Here is a 14,309-nt window from a genome sequence, read left to right as displayed (position 1 = left end):
AAAATGGATTTAAGAAAAGCACGCTGCATAGGTTAGTTATATTTTAACATTAACTAATAAAATATAATAAATAATTATTGATTTATTTTACAGTATTAAAAGATAGCGATGAGACTATTAAAAAGTTACACGTTGAATCGGGCCCCACACTTATGATTGATTGTCCACCATTTACTGTATATATGATAATGAGTTCACCACGGGAGACCAAAATATGGCGTCACATCATAAGAGAAGTGGCACATAATAATGGATTCTCATTGAGCGATCAACAATTGACTAAATTCAATGTGCCAGTAATTGTGGATAAGTGCATTAATTTTGTATACATACATGGCTCCATGTCTGAGGGCATTTATCGAAAATCGGGCTCTGAAAATTCTATTGTGAAATTAATGTCAGCATTCAGAACAGATGCTTTCAACGTGGAGATCACACGAAATGAATATAATGAACATGATGTTGCCAATGTGTTGAAACGTTTTATGCGTGATCTTCCTGAACGTTTGCTGGGCAAACTTTCTGAAAGTTTCATATGCGTCACAGAGTTAGCCAAACCCACTGAAAAAATTGAAGTCTATAAGGAGTTACTGCAAAGACTTGGTACAATAGAACGTGAAACTTTAAAGAAAATTGTTAGCCATTTAGCATTTATTAGTTCGCAAAAGTCTAAAAACAAAATGAGCGTACAAAATTTAACTATGATTTGGGGGCCTACGCTTCTACATAGTCGTGTAAGTTAAAGCATAAACTCCAAATTGTACTTTAAATAATATTTATTTTTTGGTTTTTTTTTTAGCGAAATGAGGAACTGGTTTACTCAACAAAAGAAGCTGATGTATTGACTGATTTAGTTTTACTATATAAGAATCTATTTCCGCTATCAGTCGATGAAATGGTAAATATAAAGACTCATATTATAAATATTTGTTATTAAAATTGAGTGAGGGTATACTTAAATTTAAAATTATTTAAATATTTGATGTCTAAATGAATAATCTATGTATTTTCGAAAGTAGAGCGTTTTTCATAGGAAGGAGTATCAAATACAGATTTTTTGTTTAATTAAGGGACTGGCTGACTATCATTATGTGGTTTCGAACTCGTTGTCTTCATCACAAAAGTTATCCTTTTTGTGGTGATACTTGAATTTTGCATCTCCAGTATCAATGACCTTCAGTTTCACACTTTAGACTGCTCCACGGATAACTAAGCACTTTTATCGCTTCCCTAGCCTTTGATTTCAACATCTTGTTAGTTAGGTTAATCTGTAAAGTACGCATAGATTTATTGCTCTAATTGATACCAAATATAGTTAGTTTATGTAGGTTTTGTAGTAGCCATTTTAGTGAGTATAAGTAGTGTTTGAAGCTTTATTCCTGAAATAGAGCTGCGATATTTCCATAGATATTAATTTATTATGTAGTTCAGGTTATAAAAGAGTTTGTTCCTTTTTAACAATAAGAAAAGTTAAAGACATTAAAATGACAAAATAGCTTCCCGATAGGTCTATTGAAACAACTAGTGTGCCCCTTAAATTATGTTAACAGAATGTGACCATATGAAGAGTCTAGAGTCTTATAGTCCACTATAAAACAGACAACTATTTATAACTCTTCCATAAATAATCCAACTAATTTCAATTATTTAACATTGCGACATTTCTATATATACTATTTGGCAAATATATTTTGAATTAAATATATACAATATATTAAATAAAAAGGTCTAGCAATATTTTAATATTTCTTTTAATTGCAGAAAAAAGAACAGGAAATGCTTCTATGCCTACAGAAGTATTATGCAGCCGCTGAAACGCTTATGGATTCAGTTAAAAAGTCTGGAGATCTCAAAATGTGGATTACATTAAATCCAAGCCCAGAAAATTTAACTGAGGTATGTATATATACATTTTAAATTAATTATATGCAAATAATAAAAATGATTCTTTTTTTAATTATACAGGAAAAAAAGCAAATAAATGTCACCATATCACCCACCAAAACTGCTTACGAGATATGTCAAGAACTGGCGCCCAAAATGAATATGTCCACACATCAGGTGTCGTTACATGAGATTATATTGAATGACAATTTAGAACGTCCACTTCATCATGATACTAAAGTATTTGAAGTTGTGCTCAACTGGTCTTATTGGCCCGAAGATGATCGGAAAAATAATTATTTGGTTGTGAAGCCAGTTGATTTATTACGTGAGGTAGATCGTGCAGTTAAGAATTTGGCTACCGTCACACCTGGCAAAGAATTAAAATTCGCAGATAATCGTACAAAGTCCTTCAAATCGTATCAGTGTGAATTACGTGATGGTAAAATTGTTGTTTCGAAAAAGGATAAAAATGATAAAACGACAATTGTGCGTGAAATATTTTTGCACAGCAGTACAGCTTATTTGGGCTGTGAAAAGAAGCGGGACTTTCCATGGAGTTGGGCAATAACTTTTGTTGAACGCAACCAAACACAAATCTTAAGGTAGAGTTTACATTTATAATATATACAAAAGATAACTGCAATGAGTACTCAACACTCGAATCATACTCGAATCATATTCGACTGTGTTTCATTTATATGCATTCTGGCTCTATTTTTCGTATATTCGACTCCACCTGATTCTTACAAACAGCTGACATGTGATGCTCATAAACACCTCATAGTTTTCGTTATAGATTTGGTTTTTTATGAGTGCACTTTGAGTATTAAAATTATGACTCGTTGTAGTTCTCTGATACACACTAAACTTTATACTAAAATTAATTATTAATATTTTTCAGATCTCGTGATTTACCGTACATAGGTCACGTTCTAGCTGGTAGTGAGTGGGTAGATCGTACAATTTGGTATTCAAGTATTTGGTATTGTCTGTACGGTGACAGCATACTGCCTCCTGCTGAAATAATTTTAAAATAAATTACATATTTTTATATTAGCAAATAACTTAAATCAATTATTAATTAAATTTAAGTAAAAACATATGCCATTAAAAACTCATTCTAAAAATTCGAGACACTGCATTTTCAAGTTTACATTAATTTTTCTTTATTGTAAAACTGAATGTTCAAATATAGTTTTAAATTTTATATATTCAAAATATAAAAAATATTTAAAATGTATTATTAATTATTTAAAGATTATCAAAAAATAAATACATTTTTATACTTAAAAACTAATGTAAGAAATGTTATTTTAATTGTTAATAAAATGTTCAAATTTTCTCATAAAGAAAAAATTTAAATGCTTAATTTAAAAAAGAGATAACCGAAGTACTAACGAATTACATTCTGCTAATTAATGTCGTAATTAAGTACAGATTGAGCTTTTGTTTAATCCCCCATAAATTCATTTGTTCATAATACTAAAAAAATTACAAATACATTACATACAAAACATGTTAAAATAAAATGGTTATTGTGTTAAAAGGTACTTGTGTGGACGGACGCATAAATACGTTTTGAATTATGTCTGTAACAGGCAAGCAGTAAGATAAGAGCCAATGCAATTATAAACCCAAGTGTATTAGAAGCAATTGAAAGTCCCAGTATCGTAGTCCATTTGCCTCTGACTTCGTCACAACTCAATTCTCTGGATTATCCATATATAATTAACAAAATCAATTATTAGAATTAAATATATGTTTATACAATAAATGCGTACCTATATTCTACTTTATAACTACGATTCTCAACAGTTTCAGGCACCGCACTTTCATTATTTGATACTGCATTAACTGCAGATAATGCTTCATCATCGGCATGGAATGTACATGTACATGAGCCTTCTTCCTGGAGTATAAGTGTGGCTTCACATTTTGTGTCAGAAGCAGTAAGACGCGCATAGTGCATAGAGGCACAAATCACGGCCAGTATACATAGTAGCACCGCCAGCAATGACAAGATATATAAATCGGCACGCAGAAAAATAAAGCAATTTTCACGTAACTTGTTGCGTTTTATACGCTTATAACGTACAAGCACAAGTCCAAGAATACCGGCAAGTAGTAGCTTCATCCGAGAAGAATTTAAAGTAAATTAATCATGAATAATTTAAAATTAATAATATTCTAAATTAAAATACTTACAGCTAAACCGCTCCAATATGGATTATCTTGTATTGCCGTATTTGGTGTCAAAAAGAACACCCAAATCGATAGGAATGTTACGAATAAACCAATTAAAATTTCCAATATCAAAAGCCAGCGAACCAGATTTGGAAATTTAAAGTTCATTGGATTTGGATGTTGAACACCTTGAAAATTTAAATTTTATAATAAAACTAATTCATTTTATGTAAATATTTTAAAAAAAACACTAAACTATTCTATAATAAATTAATATCGTTTAATTTAACATTTTTAAAAAATGTTGTGTACCGGAAAGAAAATAATATTGTACCATATATGTAATAAAATGTATATATTTTCTTAACAATATATTGTGAATCTATTATTGAAACTTAAGGTAATAGAACTAAATTTAAAAAACACATAAAATTGTATTAGTATTTATATTACTAAATATATATTGACATTAATACTAATAGAATTAAATTATATATAAATAGCCTTTATTTACAGTTGCACTTTTATATATATAAAGACTTGCTTTATAAATATATCATGCTTAAAGTTCATATTAATATCATATCATATGTTATATATTACACCGTGTCAATATTTTTAAGCAAAGGAAGTCCGGTATATAAGATTGCTACTTCTAACTAACTATATTGATATATCTATGTTTTTAATAGATTATAAATACCAAGCCTTCGAACCAGAACTGAATCGTAAGCTGCTAACCAAAATTATTCGATACTTTGCACGGAGTGCAATCCGAAATCGAACTAAATAAAATATACCAGTTTAATATCTATGTTTTCAATAGATTATAAATACCAAGCCTTCGAACCAGAACTGAATCGTAAGCTGCTAACCAAAATTATTCGATATTTTGCACGGAGTGCAATCCGAAATCGAACTAAATAAAATATACCAGTTTAATTCAGTTCAGTGTCGAACTGTTGGGTAGTTAGTTAGTTAGTTGTGATCGAAGGAGGACGAGTCCTCCTCAATTAGCTAAAGAAGAAGCCGTTTTGAATCCACAAAAAACCTCGTGTTAGTGGGTAGTAGATAGAGGGTGAAACTAGAATCAGCCAGAGACATAAACAAAGGCTAGAATCTGGCTAATGCTAATGCTGGAGATATCGCTAAGTGAATTGAAGAAGGGGGCCCCCAGAAAGTTAAACCTAGTTCTGGCCAGACCTGGACAAAAAGACATCAGGTGTTCTGGTGTCATTTCTTCAAGGGCTGGTAGACACGCACTACAAGAGGTACCACAGGAAAGGCAGAGTCTAGCTCCATGCCGTCCTATGGACCAGTGTCCCGTAAAGACAGATATTAGTTTAGATACCTCAGATTTGTTTCTACAGATAAAAACTGTTGGGTACTGTTTTATATATGCTTATCTTTCTCTTGTTAGTTGTTAGAATTTTAATCAATAAAAATTAAAAGGTCTAAACACTATTTATCTGAAAACTTTAGTAGTTTTTTTTTGTATTAAATAAACTATGCTTTCTATACTATAACTTTTAGAAAGCTAAATAAAATTATTTATAAAAAAAATTTATAACAGAATTTTAAATTTTTGGTGAAGCGAAAATCGTAATTGAACCGATATTATTTTGAACAGAACTGGAATAAAAATAGTTCCGGTTCGAAGACCTGATAAATATAGTATGGTAAATTTTTAACTAGTAACGATATAATACTGATATTTATATTTACTTCAGACATATATCCGTAGTATGAATGTAGTTTTTATGTTTGGCGCTATATTTGGAATGATTTGAATAAGACGTCTGAATAGTTAGAGGCATATTTTTTTTTGTTTCTTTAAAAGCAGTGGTTCCACACCTTTTTTCGACAAAAAAATAAACTGTATTATTTAAATATACTTTATGCATCTCTGGTATAATGAATTGTATATGTGCAAGGCTATAAAATAGGGAACCACAGTTCCAGAAATATGTCTTGAGTATCGGAATGATTAAAATTAATATCCACTTTTGTTTTCTTTTTATTATTTTTTAAAAGTTTTAAAGTTGAAATGTGATAAGTAATAAGAATTGAGAATATTTGATAGCAAATTGATGGTTCAGATATATATTTTTAATGACAACAAATAGTTTTCTAACATATATCTATTATATATTATATTTAAATAATAAGGTAAATTTATTCAAAACTGATCTGACCAGTTTAAATTTGGATGTAGATGGGTTAGCTTCGAATTATAAGAGTGTTTTCAAATTTTTTAGGTTTTTCGGTTTAGTTTTATATTACAATGAAATTGCTTTTTCTTTCTTTACTTTGTTTTTAAACAATTTAATATTAATTGATATAATTTCTATATTTTTATTCTCATATATACTAACTAGAATGTTACCACGTATTGACGACTAAGTTTCATTATTATAAACCAATTTAAAACGAATTATTTCCGCTTTGAAATTATTATAAAAAGTATATTGATTGGAACTATCTTTGAAGTAATAATTAAATACGATATTAATTAAAATAAAATAGTAACGATAGTTGAAATAATTATTTTTTTAAATATTAGATAAAAGTTCACTATACTAAAATTAAAGGTATTTATAAAAATACCTTGCTGAGTTTTATTGTTGACGACAAGCATTCTACTGTGCCTTAAACTATTTCTCGTAGGTGTGTGCCGTCCAGCGATTTTACTTCCTTTGATATTTTGTGGAACCGTTGTGCTCATATAAACAGCCTAGAAAAGATAATAAAGTGTTAATATTATATATAATTTCAGCAACTTTAATTAAAAAATTTGTTCAGTTTATAACGTAAAAGAGAATAATAATCTATTGCGATCAGGGCAATAGGTTTCTTGTTAAGCATAAGATCTGTCTAGTAAACACATACTTTAGTAATACATTGCATACATTTATATATGTCTGTAATAAAATAGTTAGAAGATCATATTATGTTTTCCTCAAGTATACACATAAATTATTATAACATATATAACATTGCCTGGCTCTCTCGAGAACTCGACAAAAATACTTGGAGGCTGTCAGTTTTGCAGGACTGGAGCATATACCTGAAGTTTCTGTTGGAATCCTAATGAAACGCGCATCCTAGGTGATGCATACAATCGCTAAAATAAGACTCTGATCTGGTATCGCAATGGACCTTAATGGTTTATGTGTGGCCTTTTTGGTCTGCCAGCATAATCTTATCTAATCTAACATATATTATGACATATATATATATAATTTTATATATATATAATATTATTATGACATTTGTAAATATATATAATAAGTTATATTAATTTTTAAGTGATGCTACATAGATGGGTACCAGTTTATGTAATCATTATTAATAGCTGACTACATATTTAAACATATCTATTGAATATGATCAGCATCAGAACGATTAAAAGAAATATAAAACTAAAAGTAAAACATGAATGAATATCAGTCTCCTAGGAAAAGTTAATTTTTTGGTTGAAATGAGAGTTATTGTCTAAAGCACGCCTACTCAATAGTGTCTGTGATCACTTGGGCGATTCACTATAACAAGTGTTCCGTAGAAATATGATAATATTCACATAATTTAATAGAAGTGTAGTACATTCCCAAGTCTGTATCTTCAATATATATTATAATACTTTTAAAATATATCCGAATACAATATTTTGATGAGTTATCTAAAGATAGATGAAGCGGCATTGCCATAAGAGACAAAATCATAAAGTATAAAGTATAAATTATAAAATATGCTCATAAAGCAACGTTTTCTTTTTCAGGGTCAACTGTCCTTGTTTATTAGAGTTTTCAAGGCTTTCAGAGTTGCATTACAAGCAAATTTTTTAATGGGTTATGTCATCTAGTCAAATGTGTATCCATTTAAGTGTTAGACCTATGCTTTTACTAATATGTTTCTCATGGCAGCATTCAGAGCTAAAGAAACATTTAAAGATTCGAAAAAATAATGCTAAAAATTCTGTTTCCTATAATGATTAAAAAACAGAGTTAGGTATGGCATAAAAAGATATTGCTCAATATAACATTTAATTTATAAGATCAAAGTTAATTGCTCAATATATCAAAATATGATATCAAAGTCGATATCATTTCGAATAGTTGCAATGATGAATCTTTGAAATACCATTAACAAACTATATCATAAACAATAAAGTTTAACTAAAAATGACAGTTATAGATTTAGAAAAATAATGGAAAGACTTAAGATTTGGTGGAAAAAAAATGAAAGAAGACTGATAACTTTCCGATCATACTTAACAAATCTTAAAATAAAAATGAATTTTAAATTGAATAAAATTAGACTTTAAAAAGCGAAGTTAAGAAAGACACTATTTAAATTGAAGCAATTTGGATAATGGATATCGTAAGTATAGAAAAGAATGTTAATAGACCCCAAAAAAATATATTAATTATCAGATTAAATGGTACGCAATAAAAGAAAACAATGCCAATAAAACCCAAAATAAAATTAAATTCAAAATATGTACTATAAAATCAGATCTCGGACTCAAGTGTAGTCAAACAAATAATTAAAGACGAGACTCTTTCAAATGAACATTGGGAATATATGTTAGGAAAGCTGAACTGATTTCTAAATAGAATAAAAATATATATTATTAAATTAAAAAAAATCATCATTCGGTTATAAGAAATATATTTAATTAATTTATTTAACATAAATTATTTATTTAACAAATTATTTTTGTTGTATTTTTTTACAAATTTTAACTTTTACAAAATTAATTTATAACTTATAATTTTCAATTTAATTATTTTTAATAATTTTTCAATAATCTTCTTAGGTAAAAATTAATCTTCTACGGCAGCGTGAAAAGCGACGAATTCTTATCTGTGTTTTAATATCATCCAAAGTTATCCTGTTATCACCATACAAATATTCCGGTTTGAATTCAGCACTCCCTATATCAAGAGGCATATTCAACATTGGTGTTTGATCCATTATTATTCTTTGAGTCCTCGTAACGTTGATAGTAGTCCATGTTTTACATTCTTTGGTTTTATTAATTTGAAAACGACTGAAAAACTTCCATGTATGTCTCAACAGTTCCAAAATGATACTTGTCAATATCAGGCCGGTTATATCAATCGGTTTAACACGGAGCATTGTAAAATTTTCCGAAATGTGTAGATGTGAAAAACTACTCATATTTATTTATTTTTATTATTTTAATAAAATATTTGAAGATATTAATTGCTAAAGATACTGATTACTTTAGTTTTCGTTGTTATCTGATGTGTAGTCAATAATTTACTGATGTATATATTTAGTTTCTCAGTTTCTTTTATACTCAATTATCCCAAATATATCCACAATAATTAAAAACAAATTAGAGGATAGTTCACTTTTTGTCAACGTGGCATTAAAATTTTTCCTTTATTTTGATGCTCAGGTAGTTTGTGTAGCGTGACTAAAATATTAGGAGCTTGTTTGTTTGTCCATAATTTTATATAGGCCTCATATAGGCCTCATTTCCTGGAACATATTACTATAATTATAATATTATAATACATGTTAGGACATGTTATAAATTTCATGAATTGTTATAAATTTAAAATAGTAGCAGCAAATAAATTAATGCCGTATTAAATAATATAATATATATTTAATAATACGATAATATGATACGATATTTGTTTTGTAATTTGAATCAAATGATGAGTAGGAAATTAGGTTTTGCTTCAAATATCTTGGTCGGTTGTATATTGAAATCAGTAGCGAAGCGTCAGCTTTTTGGCAAGGTGTTCACAATTTGATCAAAACTGAATTCCAACTATAACGTATTCTACCTACTCCTGAGTTTTGTCCTTCCCACAAGCACATAGCGTACAAGACCAACAAAACAATATATTTAAATGTTCGCAGCCTGTGATTTTTATGGTAAATACCTGTAGGAAAACGGCGACTTATCACAGATTTCGACATTTTTACAACAGGTACCAAATTCTTCATATCTGGAGTTAGTCTATTCATTTTATGAATTAAAACCATTTTTCAGAAGATTGTTTAAAAAAAAGATATCTGAATCAAATCTTTAATCACACATTTATCCATTTCTAAATATTATTTTCCACTTCAAATTTCTTTAATTTTTTTCTTTACTTTTACCATTTGCTAGTATAAAATTGCAATAATGACTTTGTTTTGGGTTTATTTCCAACCACTACATAAGTGTAAGAAACTCTCATGCATTCATTTACTCTTTTACTTTGTATTTACTAAGCGCGGTTCGGTTTTTTTACTGAACCATTTGCTCATATAAAACGGCAACCGTGACTTTGATTGTATTTGCACGCTTTGTATGATCTTATGGTTTAGTTAGGTTGATCTAGTCAAATGTAAAGCGATTTTCGCTCAGTCATTTTTTTTCTCTTTTGTATTTACTTTGCATAACATTGGAAGTTCACTTTTTTTATTGAACCGCTTGCACGCATTAATGTAAGAGTTATAATTATTTTACGTACTTATTTTGCGGGGCTTGTTTTCTCTTTTATTTTTATATTTGTTTGTATGTTTTGTGTTTATTCAGTACTGAACATAGTCCCAATGTGAATGTTATTTCATTGGCATGCTTTGTAAGCAGTGCGGTGCATTTTTTATTCTGAACCTTATTATATTTTAAGAGAAATTTATTTGAAATAAATTATTTCTATTTTATTAATTATAAGTAATGTTGGGTGTAACTAAAAAATGTATGTGTGATTTTGTTTGTATTATACGTTTTCTGTTTATGTTAACATGTTTGGAAAAGCTATTATAAAAAATGTTAAATAGCAAAATAGCGAGATTATTTACTTAATATAAAAAAGATCTAAAAAGGAAGCTTTGTTAAGGTGTTCAGTGAACACTCTGAACTATTCGACGCCTCGCCTCTGATTGAAATATTATTCTAGTGTCATACGCAATTTGGAATAGTATTATAGGTATAGAAAAAATTAATAGCATTTTTTGAATATAGATTACTTTTGGTACAAAAAAATTATAATAACAACTTCTAGTGATCAGCACTTTTGAGGAAAAAAATATTATTTAACTTAGAAAAAATATTGTTTAAATTGTATCCTCTCTTTGCCACTACTTCGTCCCAAATTTTAAGAAGATGTATCTATACGGAAAATAATTTATTGGCTGAAGAAAAAAAAATGGGAACGGGAGCTAGTGGAGTTCAGCTATTTCAATGAGTCGTTATAAAGATTTTGAGGGTTTCAAGGAAATATACACAATCCTCACAGCAGCTTTTATAAATATTTAAAATAGTTTTGATATTTAACAGTTAAAAATAAAGATATAATTAATTAATTCAATTATTCTACACCTGGCTTATGATTTCGTTCTAATATAACACAGCAGGTAAATTTGTTAATAAAATTTTCATAGCAAAGTAACAAAACTGCAGAAAAATGTGTGAACATAAAAGTCAAGTACGGCTTTGGGTTCGTTGGTTATGCAGAGCTGACTCTGACCTTCAACTTTGGCAGGGCACGAGTTTGATTCTAAGTAGTTGTAGTTTCAAAAAAAAATATTTCCTAATAATTAAACAAAAGAATTTTTTCCAAGACCACTGATGATGAATATTTGGCAATATTCGAAACAGTTATATGGTCAACCAAAAATTCAAATAATTAAAATAATGTAGAAAAGAATTTTTGTTGTTGTAGTTCACTGCTTTTAGAAATCCTCTTCATAAATATTTGGACTAAAAATTTTAATTTTAGGTATTATTAATTTTCTAGTTATTAATAATTTCAAAAATATTTTATTTCGAAATTGTCTTTTTTTAGATATCAATTATTTTGCAAATGCAATTTCAATTCAAGAAACCCTATAACTTTGGACTGCCTCTGTCACAAGGGGATAAAATATTTATTTAAGAATATATTTGATAACAATGTGAATGTCTTATCTTATTAGGAGAACATCCTAACGATTTCATAGTCTTTTAAATTATTTTTTAAATATTATAATAACATTATCATTCATGCTATATAGTCCATGTAGGAACTAAGATTGGAGAATGAACATTCCACCATCCTTCTATATTTTTACTTTTATCCTACAGTTTATGATATTCATAACTCTCAGATCTTGTCACTCCATCTCTTTCTTGGCTTTTCTTTTCTTTTCGTTGTTTCAACTTTATTCAGGAAGACTAGAAAATGTAAATTTCTCTATTCTTCTCTATTTTTACTCCTATCCTCTAGTTGAAGACAATCACATCTCTCAGATCTTGTCACTCCATCCCTTTCTTGGTCTTCATTTTCTTCTCGTTGTTTTCAATTCTCTTTCTAAGATTCTGTCTACTCTTCTTTCTTCTGGCATCCTCACAACTTGTCCTACCCACTTTAAACGTTTCTTTTTTATGCGCTTGATTATTGTGTCACCTTTCATCAGCTGATTGAGTTTATCGTTATATCAAATACTGACACTTTGTTTGCTTTGGCATCAATTAATCTCAAGGTTTTACTTCCATAAGTGATTACAGGCCGTATAATTTAATAAAAATAAATTAAATTTATAATTAATTAAATAATTTTAATAATTTTTTATAACAAAATTTTGATTTTTCTTGATACATTTTTTAGATGTCATGAGTTTTCACACACTGAGTAAGGACCTGTTTCCAGTTTATATTCTAACGAGGATATTCAACATCGTTGTGTTAAAATAATATAATATATTTATTAAAATTAAATTATTTTTATAGTCATTATCTATATCCATATTTATATTATATCTATATATATATTTATATATGGCGCTCAAGATAGTACCAACAAATTTGGTATCTGTTTACGGTTCAAAGAGACGATATACGTTCTCTCTCTCTCTCTTTGCACTTTATTATTAGAGAAGAAAGAATTTGAAATCTAGAAAACAACTTTAACAAGAATTAACAAATTTATTGAATGTTCATTTCACGCGTAGTTTTCCATATATATACACATTACGTACTTTAATCTTTGTAATAATAAGTTCCAAAATCATATATATATAGTGTTTACCATAGTATTTTATCGATATTGAGATATACATATATTTTAAATATAGCAAACTTATAAATAAAAATAAAATCTGAAATGGCCAAGCCTCACTTTGGGGAACGGTCTTCTCGATCACAGTAATTCCTACGCCAGATAAGTTTCTGACACACAACAAATATGTTATTGTCAATTTAGATTTTAAGTAAAATTCTATAATTTTTTTTTAAGTCTGTATGAATTTCATTGAATCAATAATAAAAAATTATAATAAATCTACATGTATATGTTTTGATAATGGGCACTGTTTTGATCTACCGATTTACGCTTTATAATATTGAAGTTCAATGTTTAACTAATCTTCACCTTATGAACCGTTATAAATAATCCATTTATTAAATTCCATTTTGATTTTTAATAAATTATATTTAAAATGCATATTTATTAATACTGGTTTATATGTAACGTATATAATTTATTATAAAAAAAAAATGTTACAAGTCGATTGATAAATGATAAGATATAATAAGGACAATTAAAAAAATTAAACTAATTTTATGGTGAATATAGATGTAAAGTAATAAGATTTAATCTAATTATTTTCACATTAACAAGATGTAATTATTTTTATACAAGTTACTTCTACTCTGATATTTAAAATAGTTATAAATATTTATTATAAAACCTTGATTATACGAACATTTTGTTCCTTATAGAAAAATTAAAATCTACCAAATGAATAATAAGTTCTTAATAGAACTGTCTTATTTAATTCTCAAGATAGTTCCAATTATAGTTTACTTTAATATTTAAAGATTTCTTAATACATTTAAATTAATAGACGTTTGGTGCTTTCATTCTGAATATTCCTTTGGAACAGAGTTCAGGTTGAAGAACCAAGTCAAATAGCAAAAAAATAAAACTAAGTGGAAACATAAATAAATCTTTTATAAATTATATAAATTACTTAAAAAAAATCTTTAATAAATTTACTCAAATACTATTTAAAAATTTAGGTCCCGACTAATTAATTGTCTATGTGCCATGAAGATTTAGGTCCTGACTGTTACTTATACTTCTATATGTATTGATAATATATAACATTTTTCTCATTCTCTTTTTAGATATTGCCAAATATTTAAATTGAAATTTTATAAAATATAGTAATATAACAGAAATATAATTTAAAGGATATGTTTAGGATCCACTTTAGAGATGACGAAA

General features: G+C 27.9%; 2 protein-coding genes across 2 annotated transcripts in view; one reads left to right on the top strand and one right to left on the bottom strand.

The window, feature by feature from the left end:
• Nucleotides 1–3: 3 nt before the first annotated feature.
• Nucleotides 4–3,101, top strand: LOC119666294 (arf-GAP with Rho-GAP domain, ANK repeat and PH domain-containing protein 1-like). Its single transcript, XM_038075574.1, has 6 exons — nt 4–31; nt 94–734; nt 800–898; nt 1,762–1,896; nt 1,966–2,489; nt 2,789–3,101. Exons 1-6 carry the CDS (start codon nt 4–6, stop codon nt 2,922–2,924), a joined length of 1,563 nt encoding a protein of 520 aa, XP_037931502.1. The 3' UTR covers nt 2,925–3,101.
• A 164-nt stretch (nt 3,102–3,265) lies between these two features.
• LOC119666292 overlaps nt 3,266–14,309 on the bottom strand; it is a 26,640-nt gene continuing 15,596 nt past the window's right edge. Inside the window, exons 5-8 of the mRNA XM_038075573.1 lie at nt 6,679–6,805; nt 4,093–4,259; nt 3,669–4,015; nt 3,266–3,596 (exon numbers count right to left, since the gene is read on the bottom strand). Of these exons, the coding sequence (XP_037931501.1) occupies nt 3,428–3,596; nt 3,669–4,015; nt 4,093–4,259; nt 6,679–6,805 (810 nt within the window). The 3' untranslated portion in view covers nt 3,266–3,427. The remainder of the gene's footprint in view (nt 3,597–3,668; nt 4,016–4,092; nt 4,260–6,678; nt 6,806–14,309) is intronic.

Source organism: Teleopsis dalmanni, chromosome 1 (assembly GCF_002237135.1).
Source record: "Teleopsis dalmanni isolate 2A chromosome 1, ASM223713v2, whole genome shotgun sequence".
NCBI classification, from domain to species: domain Eukaryota; kingdom Metazoa; phylum Arthropoda; class Insecta; order Diptera; family Diopsidae; genus Teleopsis; species Teleopsis dalmanni.
The sequence above is the reverse complement of the archived record's forward strand: the minus strand, read 5'-3'. Positions and strand labels throughout refer to the sequence as shown.

Excerpts from the sequence above, each read along its gene's own strand:
- LOC119666294 (XM_038075574.1), top strand. The coding sequence starts at position 4 with ATGGATTTAAGAAAAGCACGCTGCATAG. Across the intron at positions 32-93 it reads AAGAAAAGCACGCTGCATAG|TATTAAAAGATAGCGATGAG; the intron begins GTTAGTTATATT and ends TTTATTTTACAG. Across the intron at positions 1,897-1,965 it reads GCCCAGAAAATTTAACTGAG|GAAAAAAAGCAAATAAATGT; the intron begins GTATGTATATAT and ends TTAATTATACAG.